General features: G+C 55.4%; 1 protein-coding gene across 4 annotated transcripts in view; it reads left to right on the top strand.

Moving 5' to 3' along the window:
* Positions 1–16,210, top strand: part of RADIL (Rap associating with DIL domain) — an 87,482-nt gene extending 71,272 nt beyond the window's left edge. For 3 of the 4 annotated variants that reach the window (XM_054545660.2, XM_054545661.2, XM_024241293.3), the window contains 6 exons: positions 8,545–8,695; positions 10,513–10,712; positions 11,257–11,599; positions 12,928–13,067; positions 13,472–13,611; positions 13,758–15,091. In XM_054545660.2, the coding sequence (XP_054401635.1) occupies positions 8,545–8,695; positions 10,513–10,712; positions 11,257–11,599; positions 12,928–13,067; positions 13,472–13,611; positions 13,758–13,863 (1,080 nt within the window). In that variant the 3' untranslated portion in view covers positions 13,864–15,091. Of the gene's footprint in view, positions 1–8,544; positions 8,696–10,512; positions 10,713–11,256; positions 11,600–12,927; positions 13,068–13,471; positions 13,612–13,757 lie in introns of all 4 variants that reach the window. The other variant, XM_024241292.2, reaches the window with a different exon arrangement.
* The last annotated feature ends 2,368 nt before the right edge of the window (positions 16,211–18,578 follow it).

Here is an 18,578-nt window from a genome sequence, read left to right as displayed (position 1 = left end):
GGCAACGGGAAACCGACATGCCCTTCCCTGCCTCCCTTGCTGCTGACCACCCCCTCCCAACACAGTCATCACAGGTAATTAATGGAAACAGACCGATGGTTTCCTCTCCTGCCTGGAAAATGCTGAACGTGCTGTAGGGTGACGGTGAGAGTGGCCACAGGGCAAATCGCTTGAACCCGGGAGGCAGAGGTTGCGGTGAGCCGAGATCACACTACTGCACTCAAGCTTGAGCGACAAAATGAGGCCCTGTCTCAAAAAAACAACAAAAAAAAGTGAAGCATTTTTATTGACTATAGAAAATTCGTAAAATGAGGCTGTCTGGATCCTACATGTGGCAGACTGAACCCATGAATTTAGTTTGCTTCTCCTACGGTATCACTAAACAGAAGTAAAGCAATGCTTTTTAATGCCACAAACCCATGAGGACAAAGTCGTAGAGGAGGCAAAAACAATGCGATTTTGGAAGGCAGAAAGCAGATGGGTGAAGAGCAACTGCCTTAGCAGATTGAAGAAAGCTGACTTGGCCAGGCACGGTGGCTCATGCCTGTCCTCCCAGTGATTTGGGAGGCTGAGGTGAGAGGATTGCTTGAGGCCATTGGTTTGAGATCAGCCTGGGCAACACAGCGAGACCCCATCTCTACAAAAAAGAAAAAAGCAATCTGACTCCTGAGAAGCAACCCAGTTTACAGGAAGCCACCAAGAGGCTCAGGAATTGGTGGCACCAGGTACCTCTGGATACCAATGTCAAGATGGCGCTAAAACAGAGGAAGAGTTGATAGACATTGTGGCAAGCACTGAGGCTTGGATGGTGCAGCTGAGCCTGCAGTTCCACTGAGGACAGCCCGCACAGCCGGAAAGAAACACAAAGTCATCTGTTGAAAGGCATGAGTGAGCTCCTGAAGGATGAGGAGAGGGTGAGCCTCCACAAAGAGCTGACCTGAAGTTCCTGTTGCTTTTCCCTGGGGACATTTGCTGTCCTGGGAGCAGGTGACAGTGTGAAGCTGAGAATCTAGGCTTTGTCCAGGCAGGGGCCACTGGTGGGGAAACAGAAACCGGAATATCACAGCACTGGCCATCTCACAGGAGAGAGGCAAGCTCAGAGACTTCAGGCATGGCCGGCTTTTCCCTAAGACACTTGCCAACATTCTGAATCTCCAGGGAGTGCGATGGAGAGAGGCTTTAAAACGGAACCAAAAGCATTGAAAAGGAGAGTGGAATCTGTGGTGGCTTCACAGCACAGAGGAGACGGAGATGAAGAGTCCAGGACCCCTTGGGAAGTAAACACCAGGCCCCCAGTGGAAACACTGGAGTGAGAGGCAGGCATGGGGCAGACGCCTGTAGTCCCAGCTACTTGGGAGGTTGAGGCAGGAGGATCATTTGAGTCCAGGAATTAAAGGCTTCAGTGAGCTATGATCACACCACTGCACTCCAGCCTGGGCAACAGAGGAAGACCCCAACTATGAAAGAAAGAAAGAAAAGAAAGAAAGGAAAGAAAGAGAAAGAGAGAAAGAAAGAAAGAAAGAAAGAACTTGGGGTGAGGATCAAGCAGAGGCCGTCTGAGCCTCACCAAAAGCTTGCCAACCCCAACTCAGCATTAAATTCATCGGCAACAATGAAGATACAAAATATCCAAACCTGTGGGGAGCAGTTAAAGCAGTCTTAAGAGGAAAAGTTATAGCCTTATATGTATATGTTAGAAAACAAGGAAGGCCGAGAATGAATAATCATGAGGCAAGAAAGAGAACGACAAATCAAACCCAAGGAAAGCAGAGGAGATGACGGATGAGAGCTAAAAATCAGTGAACTAGGAAGCAAACAGGGTTGAGATAAGCAATAAAGCCAGGAGTTGGTTCTTTGAAAAGTTGAATAAGAGGCCGGGCGTGGTGGCTCACACCTGTAATCCCAGCACTTTGGGAGGCTGAGGCAGGTGGATCATTTGAGGTCAGGAGTTTGAGACCAGCCTGGCCAATATGGCAACACCCCGTCTCTACTAAAAATACAAAAATTAGCCGGGCGTGGTGGCACATGCCTGTAATCTCAGCTACTTGGGAGGCTGAGGCAGGAGAATCCCTTGAACCTGGGAGGTGGAGGCTGCAGTGAGCCGAGATCATGCCATTGCACTCCAGCCTGGGTGATAGAGCAAAACTGCCTCAAAAATAATAATAATAAAATAAAAATAGAAAGTTGAATAAGGGAGAAAACACAATTGCTAGTATCAGAAAAAGGAGTCCATCACTCAGATTCTATATTAAAAATTAAAAGTTAGTAGTAAGAGATCATAACCAACTTTTTGCTGATAAATTTGACAATTTAGATGAAACGGACAAATAAGAAAAAGAATACTTATTGAAACTGATTCAACAGGAAGTTAAAAATCTGAATGGTCCTGCATGCTTTAGAGTAACTGAAAGGCCAGGTGCGGTAGCTCCCACCTGTAATCCCAGCACTTTGGGAGGCCCAGGCAGGAGGACCCCTTGAGACCGTGAGTTCAAGACCAGCCTGGGCAACATGGCGGAACCCCTATCTCTACAAAAAATACACACAGAAAAAGTAGCCAGGCATGGTGATGCATGCCTGTGGTCCCAGCTACTTAGAAGGCTGAGGCAGGAGGATTCCTCGAGCCCAGGAGATTGAGGTTTCAGTGAGCTATGGTTGTGCCACTGCACTCCAGCCTGGACGTCAGAAATGAGACCTTGTCTCAAATAAAAAAAAAAAGAAATTAAATTGATTAACACTTTCCCCTGAAGAAGATTCAAGGTCCAGATGGTTTCATTGGTGAATTATTTTAAACATTAAAGAAGAAATAGGCCGGGTGCGGTGGCTCACACCTGTAATCCCAGCACTTTGGGAGGCCGAGTCGGGCGGATCACGAGGTCAGGAGATCGAGACCATCCTGGCTAACAACGTGAAACCCCATCTCTACTAAAAATACAAAAAATTAGCTGGGTGCAGTGGCGGGCGTCTGTAGTCCCAGCTACTCGGGAGGCTGAGGCAGGAGAATGGTGTGAACCCGGGAGGCGGAGCTTGCAGTGAGCCGAGATGGTGCCACTGCACTCCAGCCTGGGTGACAGAGTGAGATTCCATCTCAAAAAAAAAAAAAAAAAAAAAAAGAGGAAATAATACTGTCAGTACCCAAATTCTTACCAGAAAGTAGAAAAAGAGGAAACCCTATCTCACTTTAAAACACCAGTAATACCTTGATGGCAAAACCCGAAAAGGGGCTGTAAGAAAAGAGAATTACACATGAAAGATGGACAACTTCATTCATCGTCAGAGAAACGCAGCCCAAACTCTCCACATTTCAGGCTGGTCCGAGTGTATTGGTGTTTAGAACTAATTCATCACAACCAGTTACAGATTTTGTGGTTTTTTTCTCCACTCCCATTGCTTCACTTGACTAGCCTTAAAAAACAAAAGCAAAAACAAACCTCAGCAGTTTTTTTTTTTTGTTTTTTGAGATGGAGTCTTGCTCTGTCATCCAGGCTGTATGGATTGCAGTGGTGTGATCTCAGCTCACTGCAGCCTCCACCTCCTGGGTTCAAGCAATTCTCCTGCCTCGGCCTCTTGAGTAGCTGAGGTTACAGGCATGCGCCACCACACCCAGCTAATTTTTGTATTTTTAGTAGAGACAGAGTCTCACCATGTTGACCAGGCTGGTCTACAAACTCCTGACCTCAGGTGATCCGCCCACCTCAGATTCCCAAAGTGCTGGGATTACAGGTGTGAGCCACCACGCCCGGCCTAATCTCAGCGTTTTAAACACCGAACACATGAGAATGGTTGAAAGGAAGAAGGCCAGGCACTGGTGAGCAGGTGCAGTGGTTTGAACCCTCAGGTGTTCCTGGTGAGGTTGTAAATGAGGCTCGCCACTTTGAAAAGCCGTCTGGCAGCGTCGGCCGTAGCTGACCGAGTACCTGTGGCTCTGATTGAGCAATTTCCCCGATGGAGATGCTTCCGTGGGTCCCTCGCCACAGCCCGCTTAGGGATGCTTCCAGTGGTGCCACTCGTAACCGCCCCAGTCTGGGAAAAACCCAATTTCTATTTATCAACAACATGAGGGACGAATAAAGCAGTCTCTTCAGTACAGTGAAATATGGCAGAGCAACGTGACTGAGCAAACTCGTTCCGGGGAGCCACGGACACACCTGCACTGTCGGCTGGGCACTTTGGGAGGCCGAGGCAGGAGGATCACTTGAGCCCAGGAGTTCCAGACCAGCCTGGGTAACACAGTAAGACCACCCCAACATCATCTTTCCAAACATAAATTTTTTTTTAATTAGCCAGGCATGGTGATGTGTGTTCCCAACTACTCAGGAGGCTGAGGCAGGAGAATTGCTTAAGCACAGGAGGTCTGCAGTGAGCTGTGATCGTGCCACTGCACTCCAGCCTGGGTGACAGAGTAAGACCCTGTCATAAAATTAAATAATAAAATAAAATAAATAAGGCTGGGCGTGGTGGCTGACGCCTGTAATCCCAGCACTTTGGGAGGCCAAGGTGGGTGGATCACCTGAGGTCAGGAGTTCGAGACCAGCCTGGCCACCACAGTGAAACCCCATCTCTACTAAAAATAGAAAAACTAGCCAGGCATGGTGTAAAAATACAAAAATTAGGCAGCTATTCAGGAGGCTGGGACACATGAATTACTGGAAACCAGGAGATGGAGCTTGCAGTGAGCCGAGATCACGCCACTGCACTCCAGCCTGGGCGACAGAGCGAGACCCCGTCTCTAAATAAATCAATTAAATTAAATAAATAAATAAAATAAGATATAAAATACTCCTGAAAGCGCAGGTTGAGCTGAAGGAGTCGAGTTCAAGGAGCGTGTCTGCAGGGCTGGAAGTGGGGTGGGACCTGCTATGGTGCCTGGGCGGGCCTGGGGGCTCCTGAGCAGCCGCAGCCCACGTTCTGGTTCTTGTTTTGGGGGCTGGGTACACAGGCGTGTTCCTCGAGGGAAATTCGTTGGCTTGTGCGTGTCAGATGTGTGGTTTTCTGTGTGCACGGAAAGGAGGCAGCAACGACACTCAGGATCTCCGCCTCCCCCCGCTCAGCCGGGCGGGGATATTTCTAGAACGTTGAAAACAGAAGTTCTCCTGGCTGGGGAAACTAGGCCGAGCCGATGGCAGGAATCTCATGCTGGAAAGCGGGCCCCGGCCTCTCGCCCAGCTTGGCAGCCAGGCCCGAGTGCCCCTGCGGGAGATGGGCAGGCCCGAGGCGGCAGTGACAGCCCGAGGAGGCGGGGGACAGCGCTGGGGTCTTCCAGAAGCGGCCGGGCCACCCCACGCTGAGGCCGGGCAGCGCCCGCCCTGCGCCCCGCGTCCTGAGCAGAGCGTCTAAAGGAGACGCAGAGGGGCAGTGGCGTTGGAAGGAGACGCGGAGGGGCAGTGGCGTTGGAAGGAGAGACCAGGGCCGCGGGCTGCTTCTTGTAAAGGGCCAAGCTGTGAGGACTTCGGGCTTTGCGGCCCCTTTTGTCTCTGTCCCATCTCCTTCTTTGTTTTGTTTTTCTCAAACCCTTTAAAAACGTGAAAACCATTTCTAGCTTGGGGGCCCTATAAAAATAGGCCTCGCTGGCCCTAGTTTGATGACCCCTGAAACAGACAACTCAGGGAGAAGCTTAGTGAAAAAGTCCCTTATAGCCTCATAAAAATAAGAGAAGATATAGTATCCATAAAATAATAATAAGATTGTATCCATGAGAAAACAAGAGGAGTCTTGGAAAATAAAACTGTGGAAGCAGAAATAAAAAGCTGTGCAGAGGGCGGGAAGAAAAGCCCTCCACCAAGAGAGGAGGGTGAGGAGTGGGGAGAGAGAGGGGGTGGAGGGATGCGAGGGTAGGGAAGGGAGTAAGAAGGGGGGAAAAGAGACAGGGAGAGAGGGGAGAGAGAGAAGGACGGGGGGAGAGAGGAAGAGGGGAAGGACAGGAGGAGAAGGGAGGGGGAGAGGGAGGAGGCACGGGAGAGAGATGGAGGGAGGGGAGAGAGATGGAGAGGGAGGAGGGAGGGGAGGGAGGGGAGGGAGGGAGAGAGAAGGAGAGGGAGGAGGGAGGGGAGGGAGGGGAGAGAGATGGAGAGGGAGGAGGGAGGGGAGGGAGGAGGGAGGGGAGGGAGGGGAGAGAGATGGAGAGGGAGGAGGGAGGGGAGGGAGGGAGAGAGATGGAGAGGGAGGAGGGAGGGGAGGGAGGGAGAGAGATGGAGAGGGAGGAGGGAGGGGAGGGAGGGGAGGGAGGGAGAGAGAGAAGGAGAGGGAGGAGGGAGGGGAGGGAGGGAGAGAGAGAAGGGGAGGGAGGAAGGTGGGGAGAGAGACAGAGGGAGAGGAGAGGGAGGAGGGAGGGGAGAGAGAGAAGGGAGGGACAGGGAGAAGAAGAGGGAGGAGGGAGGGGAGAGAGAGACAGAGGGAGGGGGAGAGAGAGAGGCAGGAGGGAGGGGAGAGAGACGGAGGGAGAGAGAGAAGGGGAGGGAGGAAGGAGGAGAGAGAGATGGGGGGGCGGGAGGGAGGGAGAGGAGACGAAGGAAGAAGGGGAGAGAGACAGGGAGGGGGAGAAGGAGGAGGGAGGGGGAGAAGGAGGAGGGAGGGGGAGAAGGAGGAGGGAGGGGGAGAAGGAGAAGGAGGAGGGAGGGGGAGAAGGAGAGGGAGGAGGGAGGGGAGAGAGACAGAGGGAGGGGGAGAGGGAGGAGGGAGGGGAGAGAGAGACAGAGAGAGGAGGACAGGGAGGAGGGAGGGGACACGGAGAGAGAGAAGGAGAGGGAGGAGGGAGAGGAGACAGACAGAAGGAGGGGGGAGAAGGAGAGGGAGGAAGGAGGAGAGAGTTCTGTTCCCTTGAAGCTGATCTCTTGGCCCCGACTTCTGGCCCCGTCTGACACCAACCCCGGACCAAGCACAGAAGTGAGAGTAGAGAAGGTTCTAGGAACTCACAATCAAACAGAACCACCTCCGGGCAAACCAGGCTTTCTTGAAGTGTGTGTAAGGGGGTGAGGGTGGTGGGGGCCGGTGGTGTTGGAGGAGGACGTTCTGTGCCCTCGCCCCTCCTGCACGATGCCCGAGACACTGATTGTCCTTCAGCGTGGACATCTGATAGCCACAGCCCAGGCCCCTGGATATGGGCAGAAAAACACATGGGAGAGAAACAGCGAGGAAGCAAAGGTGAGAACAGAGGGGGACCCACCAGCGAGGCCAACATCCAAACAGTAGGAGTCCAGAAAGAGCCAGCAGAGGGGCAGAAGGTACGGGGAAGGCCGGCGCAGGCAGTTTCCAGAGCCACGCATCGGGGTGGAGGAGCTGCTGCCAAGAGTGGGCTTGCACCAAAACTCAGCATCCCAGGACTTCAGGACGATGGGTGCCGAGAACCCACAGGCTTCCAGACAAGAATCAGTACAAGGCGGATCCTGAAGATTTGCACTCAGGTTGCTTTTGGATGAGCAGCACAGGAGTCACGGGACAAAACAGTATCTGCAGAATCTGAACGGTGACTCCCTCCGGCCTGGAGTTCTGTGCCAGCCAGATGACCAGTCCAGGGTGGAGGTGAAGACAGTTCCAGCAGGCAGGGCAGCAGTTTTCCTGCAATGAGCCCCTTTTGGGAAGCTACTAGAAGATCTATTCCGTAGAAACAGGACAAACCAGAGAGCCGAAGAAATGAATTCCAGAAAATAAAAACCAGCTGGGAGCTGGGGAAAGGAACCCCAGAAGGACAATGATGGAGGTCCCAGCGGGCCGCAGAGGCTGTTTAATTTTATTGGAGGAATCCACCCTTCCTTACCGTGTAGACTTTTTGTCTTGCCTAAAACGTTTTCCCGTGCCAGGCGCAGTGGCTCATACCTGCAATCCCAACACTTTGGGAGGCTGAGACAGGAGGATCACTTGAGGCCAGGAATTTGAGACCAGCCGTGGAGTTTGAGACCAACATAGTGAGACCCCCACCACCTCTACAAAAAAAAAAAAAAAAAAAAAAAAACACTAATGAGCTGGACATAATGGTGCAAGCCTGTGGTCCCAGCTACTCAGGAGGCTGAGGTGGGAGGATCGCTTGATCCTGGGAGGTCGAGGCTGCGGTGAGCTATGATTGAGCCACTGCACCCCAACCTGCGTGACAGCATGAGACTCTGTCTCAAAAAACAAACAAATGCTTTCCCTGCCTCCTGTCACCTAAATGATGAATGTCCCTGCCTTCCAGGCAGGGTTTTAGCCGACTTGATTGACTTCTTTCACACCGTTGGAGGCAGGAATCTGATTTCACTGTTCATTTCCCAGTAGTGGTTTCTCTGGTTGGCGGCCGTCGTGTGAGGCGGGCCCTTGCTTGAGACGGGGGTGGGTTCCCTGGGCAGGGGGTTCCCGATGGCATCAGCCGGCCTCTCCCTGGAGCAGCTGCCCTAGGAAGTGCCAGGGGTGAACTGCTGTTGTGACACCGTCCCCCTCACAGATGGCCCCTGGTGGGAGTGAGGACCACAGTTCCCCTCAGCTGGCTACCCCCAGGCCACCTGTGGAGGCCGTCCCTCCTTGGACTGGGGTCTGCACCCAGAAGCCCGTGACCATGAGCTCCTCCTTGTCACCCAGATGAGCTGGACAGCCCTGCGGGCCGCGTTCCCCGCCCTGAGCCCAGCACAGCTGCACCGGCTGCTGACTCACTACCAGCTGGCCTCGGCCATGGGCCCCATGAGCGCCTGGGAGCCAGGGGCCCAGGACAGCCCCGAGGCCTTCAGGTCAGGTAAGCCCTGCCCCAGGGCAGGAGAGGGCTGGGGACTTGGTGGGAGACTCGCCCCGAGGCTGGAGGCAGCATGCTCTCATCCCATCTGAAGTGTAGTGTGGGGGACCTCTCTCCTGGGGACCTCTGTGGAGGAGCCTCCACCCAGAGGACCCCCCACCCTGTCCCCAACCTGGGGATCCGGGGACCTCGACGGGGGAGTCAAGGAGCTGAGAGTCCATGCCCAAGTTGCAAACTCCAGGCTCAGGTCCAAGGCCCCCTCGTTTCCTCATGCAGCCGGAGGATGGGGCCTCCCCTGTTGTGTGGCTACCCAGGAAGGGAGCAACGGCGGTACACGGCCGTGGGGAAGCATCCCTGAGCCATGTATGTGCACACGCATGCACCTGCATCCATACGGGGGGGTCTGTGTGCATATATATGCGTACATGCATACATAGGGGTGTGTTTTGTTTTACTGTATTGTATTGTATTTTTTGAGACAGAGTCTTGCTCTGTCATCCAGGCTGGAGTGCAGTGGTGCAATCTCAGCTCACTGCAACCTCCACCTCCCAGGTTCAAGCGATTCTCTTACCTCAGCCTCCCTAGTAGCTGGGATTACAGGTGCCCGCCACCACGCCCAGTTAATTTTTGTATTTTTAGTAGAGACGGGTTTCACCATCTTGGCCAGGCTGGTCTCGAACTCCTGACCTAGGTGATTCACCCACCTCGGCCTCCCAAAGTGCTGGGATTACAGACATGAGCCACGGTGCCTGGCCAAGGGTGCATTTTATTGATTGATTGATTGACTGAGAGTCTTGCTCTGTCACCAGGCTGGAGTGCAGTGGTGCGATCTTGGCTCACTGCAACCTCCACCTCCTGGGTTCAAGCGATTCTCCTGCCTCAGTCTCCCAAGTAGTTGGGATTACAGGTGCATGCCACCATGCCTGGCTAATTTTTGTATTTTTGGTAGAGACGGGGTTTCACCATGTTGGCCAGGCTGCCCTCGAATTCCTGACCTCAGGCGATCTGCCTGCTTCAGCCTCCCAAAGTGCTGGGATTCCAGGTGTGAGCCACCGCCCCTGGCCAGGGGTGCATTTTAATGTGTAGATTATACACACATCTCCATTCACATTACGTATAACACCTCAACAAAACACAGTACGGGATGGCGGGAGGCGCAGAGGCGACGGGGCCTTGGATGCCCTCCCGCAGCCCCAAGTCACTGTGGAGAACATCTCTGAACAGGACGCCTGGCTCCACCTGACACCTTCTAAGTCCTCCCTCCACATTGATTCATATCTGTGGCCTGAATTCTGTGCTGGGAGCTAGGAGCTCAGTATGCACGCACTCTTCTGCCGCCTGAAAGGAGCTCGTGTTCCTGGGGACAGAGACCAGCCCGCACAGGCCGTTTGGGTCCCGTGATTCCTGCAGGGAGGCAGTCGGCTCCGGCCCTGGGAGCACCTGGGAAGAGCTTGCGTCCAGCTCAGCGGGGCTGGGGGAGCTCCAGTTACCCGGAGACACCATCAGAGACTAGCAGGGCAGAGACAGGCCCAGTGCAGAGCGGCTCAGTGGGGCTAGAGGGTTCCTGGCTACAAGGCCTTGTTCTCAGTCCTGAGCTGCTCGGACGTCATACTGGGTGGTCAGCCGGGGATTCAGAAGGGATGAGTCCTAGGGTGTGGGGCCAGTTACTGTGGCCAGGATCACAGCCTCCTGTGTCCACAGGGCAGGGGACTCAGAGCTCAATCTGCTGGCCCCTGGGTTCCCACACCGTTGGGCGGGGTAGCCTGGCGAGGGAGGCAGCTTCTCCTGTGGCCATCACGGGCATCCTCTCTCCCCCGCAGAGGATGTCCTGGAGTCCTACGAAAACCCCCCACCCATCGTCCTGCCCAGCGAGGGCTTCCAGGTGAACTTGGAAGCCGACTGCCTGGACGACAGCATCTACCAGCACCTGCTCTACGTCCGTCACTTTCTGTGGGGCCTGCGGAGCAGAGCCAGCCCCGGCAGCCCTGGCAGTGGGGCTCCCCAGCCAGTGTGCCCCGAGGTACCCGGGGAGGGGGCCCCCACCCAGCGTGCTCTGAGGTGCCCGGGGAGGGGGCCCAGCCAGCGTGCCCCGAGGTGCCCGGGGAGGGGGCCCAGCCAGCGTGCCCCGAGGTGCCCGGGGAGGGGGCCCAGCCAGCGTGCCCCGAGGTGCCCGGGGAGGGGGCCCCCCAGCCAGTGTGCCCCAAGGTGCATGGGGAGGAGCCCCCCCAGCCAGCGTGCCCCGAGGTGCCCGGGGAGGGGGCCCAGTCAGTGTGCCCCGAGGTGCCCGGGGAGGACAGGAGAAGGACTGGAAGCTGGGCTGGGGACAGCAGGCGTTAGCTCCGGGAACCCCGGGAGTCCTGGCCCACTGCAGGCCGTGCTTCCGGATGTCGGGGAAGCCCCTTTGCCTCTTGCGCGTCTCAGGCTGCACAGGCTGCAGGAGTCCTTTTCTGACCTCTGCCCCGCAGCCTGGCGGCCCTTCTGCCTGCAGGCTGCCCAGTTGCCCAAGTGCTGTGCCCAGCTGGCCACCCCTCCTCTGCCTGAGCTGTTACCCTTCCTCTCCCCAGGGTATGCACCACACGGTCCCTGACCGTCACCCGGAGGCCCCAAGCTGCCCCCTGGCTCCCAGGGACCCTGGCCTAGCAGCCCGGGAAGCCGCCCCAGAGCGCACTCTTGCCTTGAGGGGGGCTCCCTGGGTACAGGCACCCCCTGGAAGGCAACCCGGCCGTGGGGGCTCCCAGACTGGCCCCCCGCACACGGACTCGTCCTGCTTGCTCACGCCTCCCAGCACTCCACTTGGTCCTGAGCCTGGGGACCCCGACTGGCCAGAGTCCGGCGGCCCCTGTGGAAAAGCGCTCCCAGAGAGGCAGAGGAACGGACCCAGCGCCCTCCGGGGTGCAGCTCCGGAAGGTGAGGCCTGCCTGGTGCTCAGGCGGGAACCCACCCCAGACCCCACACAGCACCTTGATGGCCGGTCCCCTGGGATCATTCCACCCTTGGGGTCCTGGGTTTCGTTACCAGCCCCACAGACACCTGCAACCTGAGACGGGGCCAGATGAAGAGGACTCGGGGCAGCTCAGCCCCCCAGCAGCTGGGCTACACGGTCGCTCAGTCGCTGACACGTCTTGGACAGATACTCACTGTGATCTGGGAGGGAGAGAGTCTAGAAAGTGGCTCAGAGTCACTCCTGCACCGGGCAGAGGAAGGGATGGCTGAGCCAGTGGAGAGGATGTGTTGAGGGGGGAACCCAGGGGTCTTCAGGGAGGAGGTGGAGCTGGAGCCCTCTGGGGCAGGGCCTGTGTGTGCCTGTGTGCTTGTGCATGTGGATAGGTGTGCTCACAGGTGCGTGGGTGTGCTGGTGCGTGTGTGCATGTATGCGTGGATGTGCTTGTGTGTGCATCTCTGCATGAGTGTGTCTGCATGGTGTACATTGTGTGTGCATCTGTGTGCATGGGTGTGTGTGCATGGGTATGTGTGCATGGGTGTAACTGCACGTGTGCATGGCTGTGAGCATATGTGTGCATGAGTATGTGTGCACAGCTGGGCTAGGGTGGGGAGGGCATTGAGGGTGAGGCAGCACCAGCCGGCCCTGGCCTCGTCTGAGGGGCTTGGGTGTGCCCTGCAGGAGCGAAGTGTCCTGGGTGTGTGTGCAGAGTCAGAGTGTCCCCTGTGGTTTGGGGCCACCTGGCCGAGCTGGGTCCCAGGCAGGCCACCTGCTCAGGTGCACAGCTCATCTCTGACCCAAGTGCCCCCACGGCAGGATCGCCATTATGGAGAGGGCACCAGATGGTGGCCCTCAGGGCAGGTGCTTGGGCTGGGCTGGGCTAGGGCCTGGGGCCTCGGTCTGGTCAGCGGTGGGAACCCTCAGGGTGCACATGGTCACATCTGGGTGTGGAGGGAGGAGGAGAAAGGGCAGAGCTTGCTGAGGAGGCGGCACAGAACTGCGTGGGGCCCTGGAGCCGGAAAACAGCCGCCCCCAGAGGGGGCGAGTGTCCTGGGACTGCCAGGGGCAGGGACTGAGGTGCTCCTTCAGGGAACATGGAGGTGTCACCCACAGGCAGACCCCGACCCTAATGTCTGGGTTGCCGGTCACATTCTGCCTGAACAGTGTCTCCTGGGAGCCACAGGAGGCCGGCCCGTCCCTGACCCCCTACAGAGGCAGCCAGGCCAGGACATCCCATTCCTCGTCCTGATTCCTGGCGCTTCACTCCACCCCACCTTTCCTGGCCCCCACCCAGGAGACTCTGCAGCCCTTGTGGACGAGTCCCCTCCAGCCCTGTCCAGCCGCAGCTCCAGCACCGAGGACTTCTGCTACGTCTTCATGGTGGAGCTGGAACGAGGCCCCTCCGGGCTGGGGATGGGCCTGATCGACGGGATGGTGAGTGGCCCAGCACCCCTGTCCCACCCCCATGCAGGCTGCCTGGCCCCTCCTGTTCATGCAAGCCTGGCAGCAGCTTGTGTGGCCACGTGGCTACAGGAAGGCCTTCGGGGAGGAGAGTGGGGTTGGCCCCTGCAACTGGGACGGAGGACCCAGCCTGTCCAACGGCCACGCCCCCTGGGCCTGCTGTCTCTTGCCTCTGTCCTCAAGCCTTTAGGGTCTGTCCTGGGCCTGTGGGGACGGTGGTGTCTACTGCTTTTCTGGAGGGACACATGAAACCATGAGTGGGCCTGGCTGGATGCCAGGCGGAGGCCTGTAGGTGCCAAGGGAGGGGCTGCAGTGGTCCTCGCTGGGGACAGCGAGAGTCGGGCCTGCGCAGCTCTGAGGCCTCTGCTTGTCCCCAGCACACGCGCCTGGGCACCCCTGGGCTCTACATCCAGACTCTGCTCCCGGGCAGCCCCGCAGCGGCCGACGGGCGCCTGTCGCTGGGGGACCGTATCCTGGAGGTGAACGGCAGCAGCCTCCTGGGCCTCGGCTACCTGAGGTACCCCCACTGCATGCACGCCCGACCCCTCCTCCCAGACGCCCTGCTCAGGGGAGGGGACCTGGGGTAAAGGAGAGGCCCGGCTGCACCCTGTGGGGCTCCCCTGCTGCCCTGCTGCCCACTCCCACGTCTGGCATGGATTTCAGAGCCGTGGACCTGATCCGTCACGGCGGGAAGAAGATGCGGTTCCTGGTCGCCAAGTCTGACGTGGAAACAGCCAAGAAGATCCATTTCCGCACGCCCCCTCTCTAGGGGGACTGCGAGGACACCCCCACAGGCCCGGCACCCGGTCCCACCTGGTGACACTAGGCTTCCTCCCACCTTCATCCCTGTTTTGTAACTGACCAAGTCGGGTCCCGGGTGGGGAGCCTCACCTTGGGGACACGCCTGTTGATAACATGCATCTCGGTGTAGATTCTATTTATACGGCAGATGACGTGAAGTTGTGATGTTTGTTACAGAGCTTTTATGTTTAAAGACTTTAATGGAGAAGTACGGTTCAATAAACTATTTTTCCCATTCTTAGAGGGTGCCCTGCTGGGGTCTCATCTCGGGCAGCAGGCGTGGGCCGCTTGGAGGGGCTGCAGGGGCTCCCCATGTCCTCCGCCTGCCACCGGGCACGGGAGAGTGCGGTGACAGCTGTCATCAGGGGATCATCTGAACTGACTCTCCCTGCCCCTGCCCTGCCCAGACACAGGGCACTGCAGGAAGCAGCTCCAGCAGCCCCTCCCAGCTGAAGCAGGGACCAGACCTGGCAGAGGATGCTGGACTTCTGATCCCGCCGCTCAGCACAGGCCCCAGAGAAAGGTCTAGACACCCAGGGGTTGGAAAGTGGACGGACCTGATGGCCTCTGAGGCGCCCAGCCCACCCTGGGCCCTGCCTCCTCTCCCAGGACTCTTGCTCCCTCCCGAGTTCGTCTCCCCTACTAAAGCCACCAGCGTGGCCCTGATACCAGGCTGGCAGCCCCAGGCCCTTAATCCTCACCAGCATCCCCCTGGCCACCGGCCCTAACCCCGGCAGGAGGCCGGAGTCCCTCTCCACCAGCTAGCTGATCGTGCGCAGGACCAGGGCAGGGCCCTGCCGGCATCGCGGTGACAGCGCGGGTCGCTGGGCATCTTCAGCAGGGTCAGCAGCTCCATGGACTGGGTGCGGGCGGCTTCCGCGCCCTCCTCGCTGTGGTGGAACTGGTGGCCCAGGGTCATCTTTGATAGCAACAGAGAAACCCTGGAGAAGAGGGTCCCGGCCAGTCAGTTGCAGATGCGCCCCTCACGGGGACAGAGGTCTGCGCGGGGTCCCCAAATCGGTGTCCTGGGTCCGTCCCAGGCCCTGGGCCTCGTGCAGCTCCACGCTGCCCCCTGGTGTGCGCTACGGCGAGGTGCAGCGCGTCCGCCCCGCGCCTTCTGCCGACCCGCAGTTATGTGTGCGGCTCCGCATTGCGCCTGGCTCCAAACGGCGACCACTGCCAGGTTCCCAAAATACTGGATTAAAAAAAAAAAAAAAAAAAAAAATATATATATATATATAAAATGTGTTGGTATATATATTTAAGATATATGTAAAATATATGAATATATTATATAAACAATTATATATGAATATATTATATATTCATATATGTAATATATTCATATATTTTATAAATATATTTTTATATTTTGTTACATAAAATATAAATATTTATTTAATTTTTTTTTATGAGACAGAGTCTCGCTCTGTGACCCAGGCTGGAGTGCAGTGGCACGATCTCAGCTCACTGCAACCTCCGCCTCCCAGGTTCAAGCAATTCTCCTGACTCAGTCTCCTGAGTAGCTGGGATTACAGGCGCCCGCCACCACGCTTGGCTAATTTAGTACTTTTAGTAGAGACAGGGTTTCACCATGTTGACCAGGCTGATTTCAAACTGACATCAAGATCTGCCCGCCTTGACCTCCCAAAGTGCTGGGATTACAGGCATGGGATTACCGTGCCTGGCCTTGTTCTCTTTCTTTTCCTAGAATTCCCACAACGTGTATGTCAGCACTGCTGAGAATGTCTCACAGCTCTGGACGATCTGCATTTCTGGACCTGGTGCAGATCCCAGGATCCTGGACTCTGATTTGATGCCTTACGGTGGAAGGGGGTTGAGTATATTTTTTATGTGGAAGGGGTGTGGACTGTAGTGGCCAGAGAAAAGACAGTGGCAAGGTATTTCCAAAGGTGGCCACGAACAGTTCCTACCACAAAGAGAAGGGGGCTTATCTCTTCTTCCCTGCAATATTCTCCAGCCTTCTGACTTGCTCCAAACAACAGGATGTAGCATAAGTGATATTCTGGGACCTTCCAAGCCAGACTCAAGGGCCTTTGGTTTCTATTTTCATGCTCCTGGAACTCAGCACCCATGGAAAGAAGCTCTTGGCATCAACCCAAGGAAGGGATGCCCCGTGGAGTCAGGGAGGCCCAGCCAGCTGAGGTACAGGACTCGTGAGGGCCACCACTGTGGCTGTTCTGGCTTTGCTGAGCATCTAGGCGAATGCAGTCCTACCAGTGATCCCAGGGACACCACGTGGAACAGAACGACTTCCCAGCCAGGCCCCAGACAATCTACAACACTGTGAAAGGTAACACTTCTTATGGGTGTTTTGTTTTTTGCTTGTTTTTTGATGGAGTTTCACTCTTGTCACTCAGGTTGAAGTGCAATGGTGCAATACGGCTCACTGCAACCTCCGCCTCCCAGGTTCAAGTGATTCTCCTGCCTCAGCCTTCTGACTGGGATTACAGGCACCTGCCACCACACCCAGCTGATTTTTGTATTTTTAGTAGAGACCAGGTTTCACCATGTTGGCCAGGCTAGTCTCAAAACTCCTGACCTCAGGTGATCTGCCCACCTCGGCCTCCCAAAGTGCTGGGATGACAGGCGTGAGCCACCGCGCCCGGCCCGTTTTTGTGTTTTAAAAGTATTTTATTTTGATGTAATTATAGATCCAAAGGAAGCTGCAAAAATAGCAGAGTCCCGTGTACCTCCACCAGCTTCTCCCACTGCCGCACGGCAGCAAAACCTGAAAACCGACATTGACTTGTTACTATTAATATACCTGTTACGCTTTGTACATATTCAGTTGTCACCACTTTTTAAATTAAAGTGAAATTCACATACAGTTAGCTATTTAAAGTGTATAATTCAGTGGCAAGCAGCACGTTCACAGGGTTGTGCAATCATCGCCACTGTCTAGTTTTGTCACCTCCAAAGGGGAAAACATGGCCACTAAGCAGGCTGTCCCCGTTCCCTTCTGCCCCTAGGCCCTGGCAACCACAAACCCACTTTCTGCCTTTGTGGCTACACGCCTTGTGGCTATTTCCTGTAAGTGTTATCAGAAAGGGGTCCTGATCCAGACCCCAAGAGAAAGTTCTTGAACCTCGAGCAAGGAAAAATTCAGGGCAAGTCCATAAAGTGAAAGCAAGTTTATTAAGAAATTAAAGAAACAGGCTGGGCGCAGTGGCTCATGCCTGTAATCCCAGCACTTTGGGAGGCCGAGGTGGGCAGATCACGAGGTCAGGAGATCGAGACCGTCCTGGCTAACACAGTGAAACCCCGTCTCTACTAAAAATGCAAAAAATTAGCCGGGTGTGGTGGCGGGCGCCTGTAGTCCCAGCTACTCGGGAGGCTGAGGCAAGAGAATGGCGTGAACCCACGAGGCAGAGCTTGCAGTGAGCCGAGATCGCACCACTGCCCTCCAGCCTGGGCGATAGAGCAAGACTCTGCCTCAAAAAAAAAAAAAAAAAAAAAGAAAGAAAGAAAGTAAAGAAACGGCCAGGTGCAGTGGCTCATCCCTATAATCCCAGCATATTGGGGGAGACTGAGGTGGGTGGATCACCTGAGGTCAGGAGTTCAAGACCAGCCTGACCAACATGGTGAAACCCCATCTCTACTAAAAATACAAACATTAACTGGGTGGGCCAGGCACGGTGGCTCACGCCTGTAATCCCAGCACTTTGGGAGGCCAAGGCGGGTGGATCACCTGAGGTCAGGAGTTTGAGACCAGTCTGGCCAACATGGTGAAACCCCGCCTCTACTAAAAATACAAAAATTAGCTGGGCATGGTGGCAAGCGCCTGTAATCCCAGCTACTCGGGAGGCTGAGGCAGGAGAATCACTTGAACCTGGGAGGCGGAGGTTGCAGTGAGCTGAGATTGCGCCATTGTACTCCATCCAGCCCGGGTAACAGAGCAAGACTCTGTCTCAAAAAAAAAAAAAAAAAAAAAGGCAAATAATAAAATTAGCTGGGGGTGGTGGCACACACCTGTAATCCCAGCTACTCAGGAGGCTGAGGCAGGAGAATCGCTTGAAACCAGGAGGTGGAGGTTGCAGTGAGCCGAGATTGCATCATTGCACTCCAACCTGGGCAACAGAGCAAGACTCTGTCTCAAAAAAAAAAAAAAAAAAAATGGCCACTTCAAAGGCAGAGCAGCAGCATGAGCTGCTAGTGAGTATACTTAGAGTTATTTCTTGATTATATGCTAAATAAGAGGTGGATTATTCATGAGTTTTCTAGGAAAGGGATGAAAATTTCCTGGAACTGAGCGTCCTTCCCCTTTTTAGACTACATAGGGTAACTTCCTGACGTGGCCGTGGCATTTGGAAACTGTCACTGTGTTGGTAGGAGTGTCTCTTAGAATGCTAATGCATTATAATTAGCAACTAATGAGCAGCGAGGATGACTAGAGATCACCGTTGTTGCTGTCTTGGTTTTGGCCAGCTTCTCTACAGCATCCTATTTTATCAGGACTGTCTTTGGGACCTGTATCTTGAACCTGTACCTTGTGCTGACCTCCTATCTCATCTGGTGACTAAGAATACCTGTCCTCCTGGGAATGCAGCCCTGCAGGTCTCAGCCTCGTTTTTACCCAGCCCCTATTCAAGATGCAGTTGCTCTGGCTCCCACACCTCTGACATGAGTCATGCAGTATGTGGCCTTGGGTCTGGATTCTTT

This window comes from Pongo abelii, chromosome 6 (assembly GCF_028885655.2).
Source record: "Pongo abelii isolate AG06213 chromosome 6, NHGRI_mPonAbe1-v2.0_pri, whole genome shotgun sequence".
Taxonomy (NCBI): Eukaryota; Metazoa; Chordata; class Mammalia; order Primates; family Hominidae; genus Pongo; species Pongo abelii.
The sequence above is the reverse complement of the archived record's forward strand: the minus strand, read 5'-3'. Positions and strand labels throughout refer to the sequence as shown.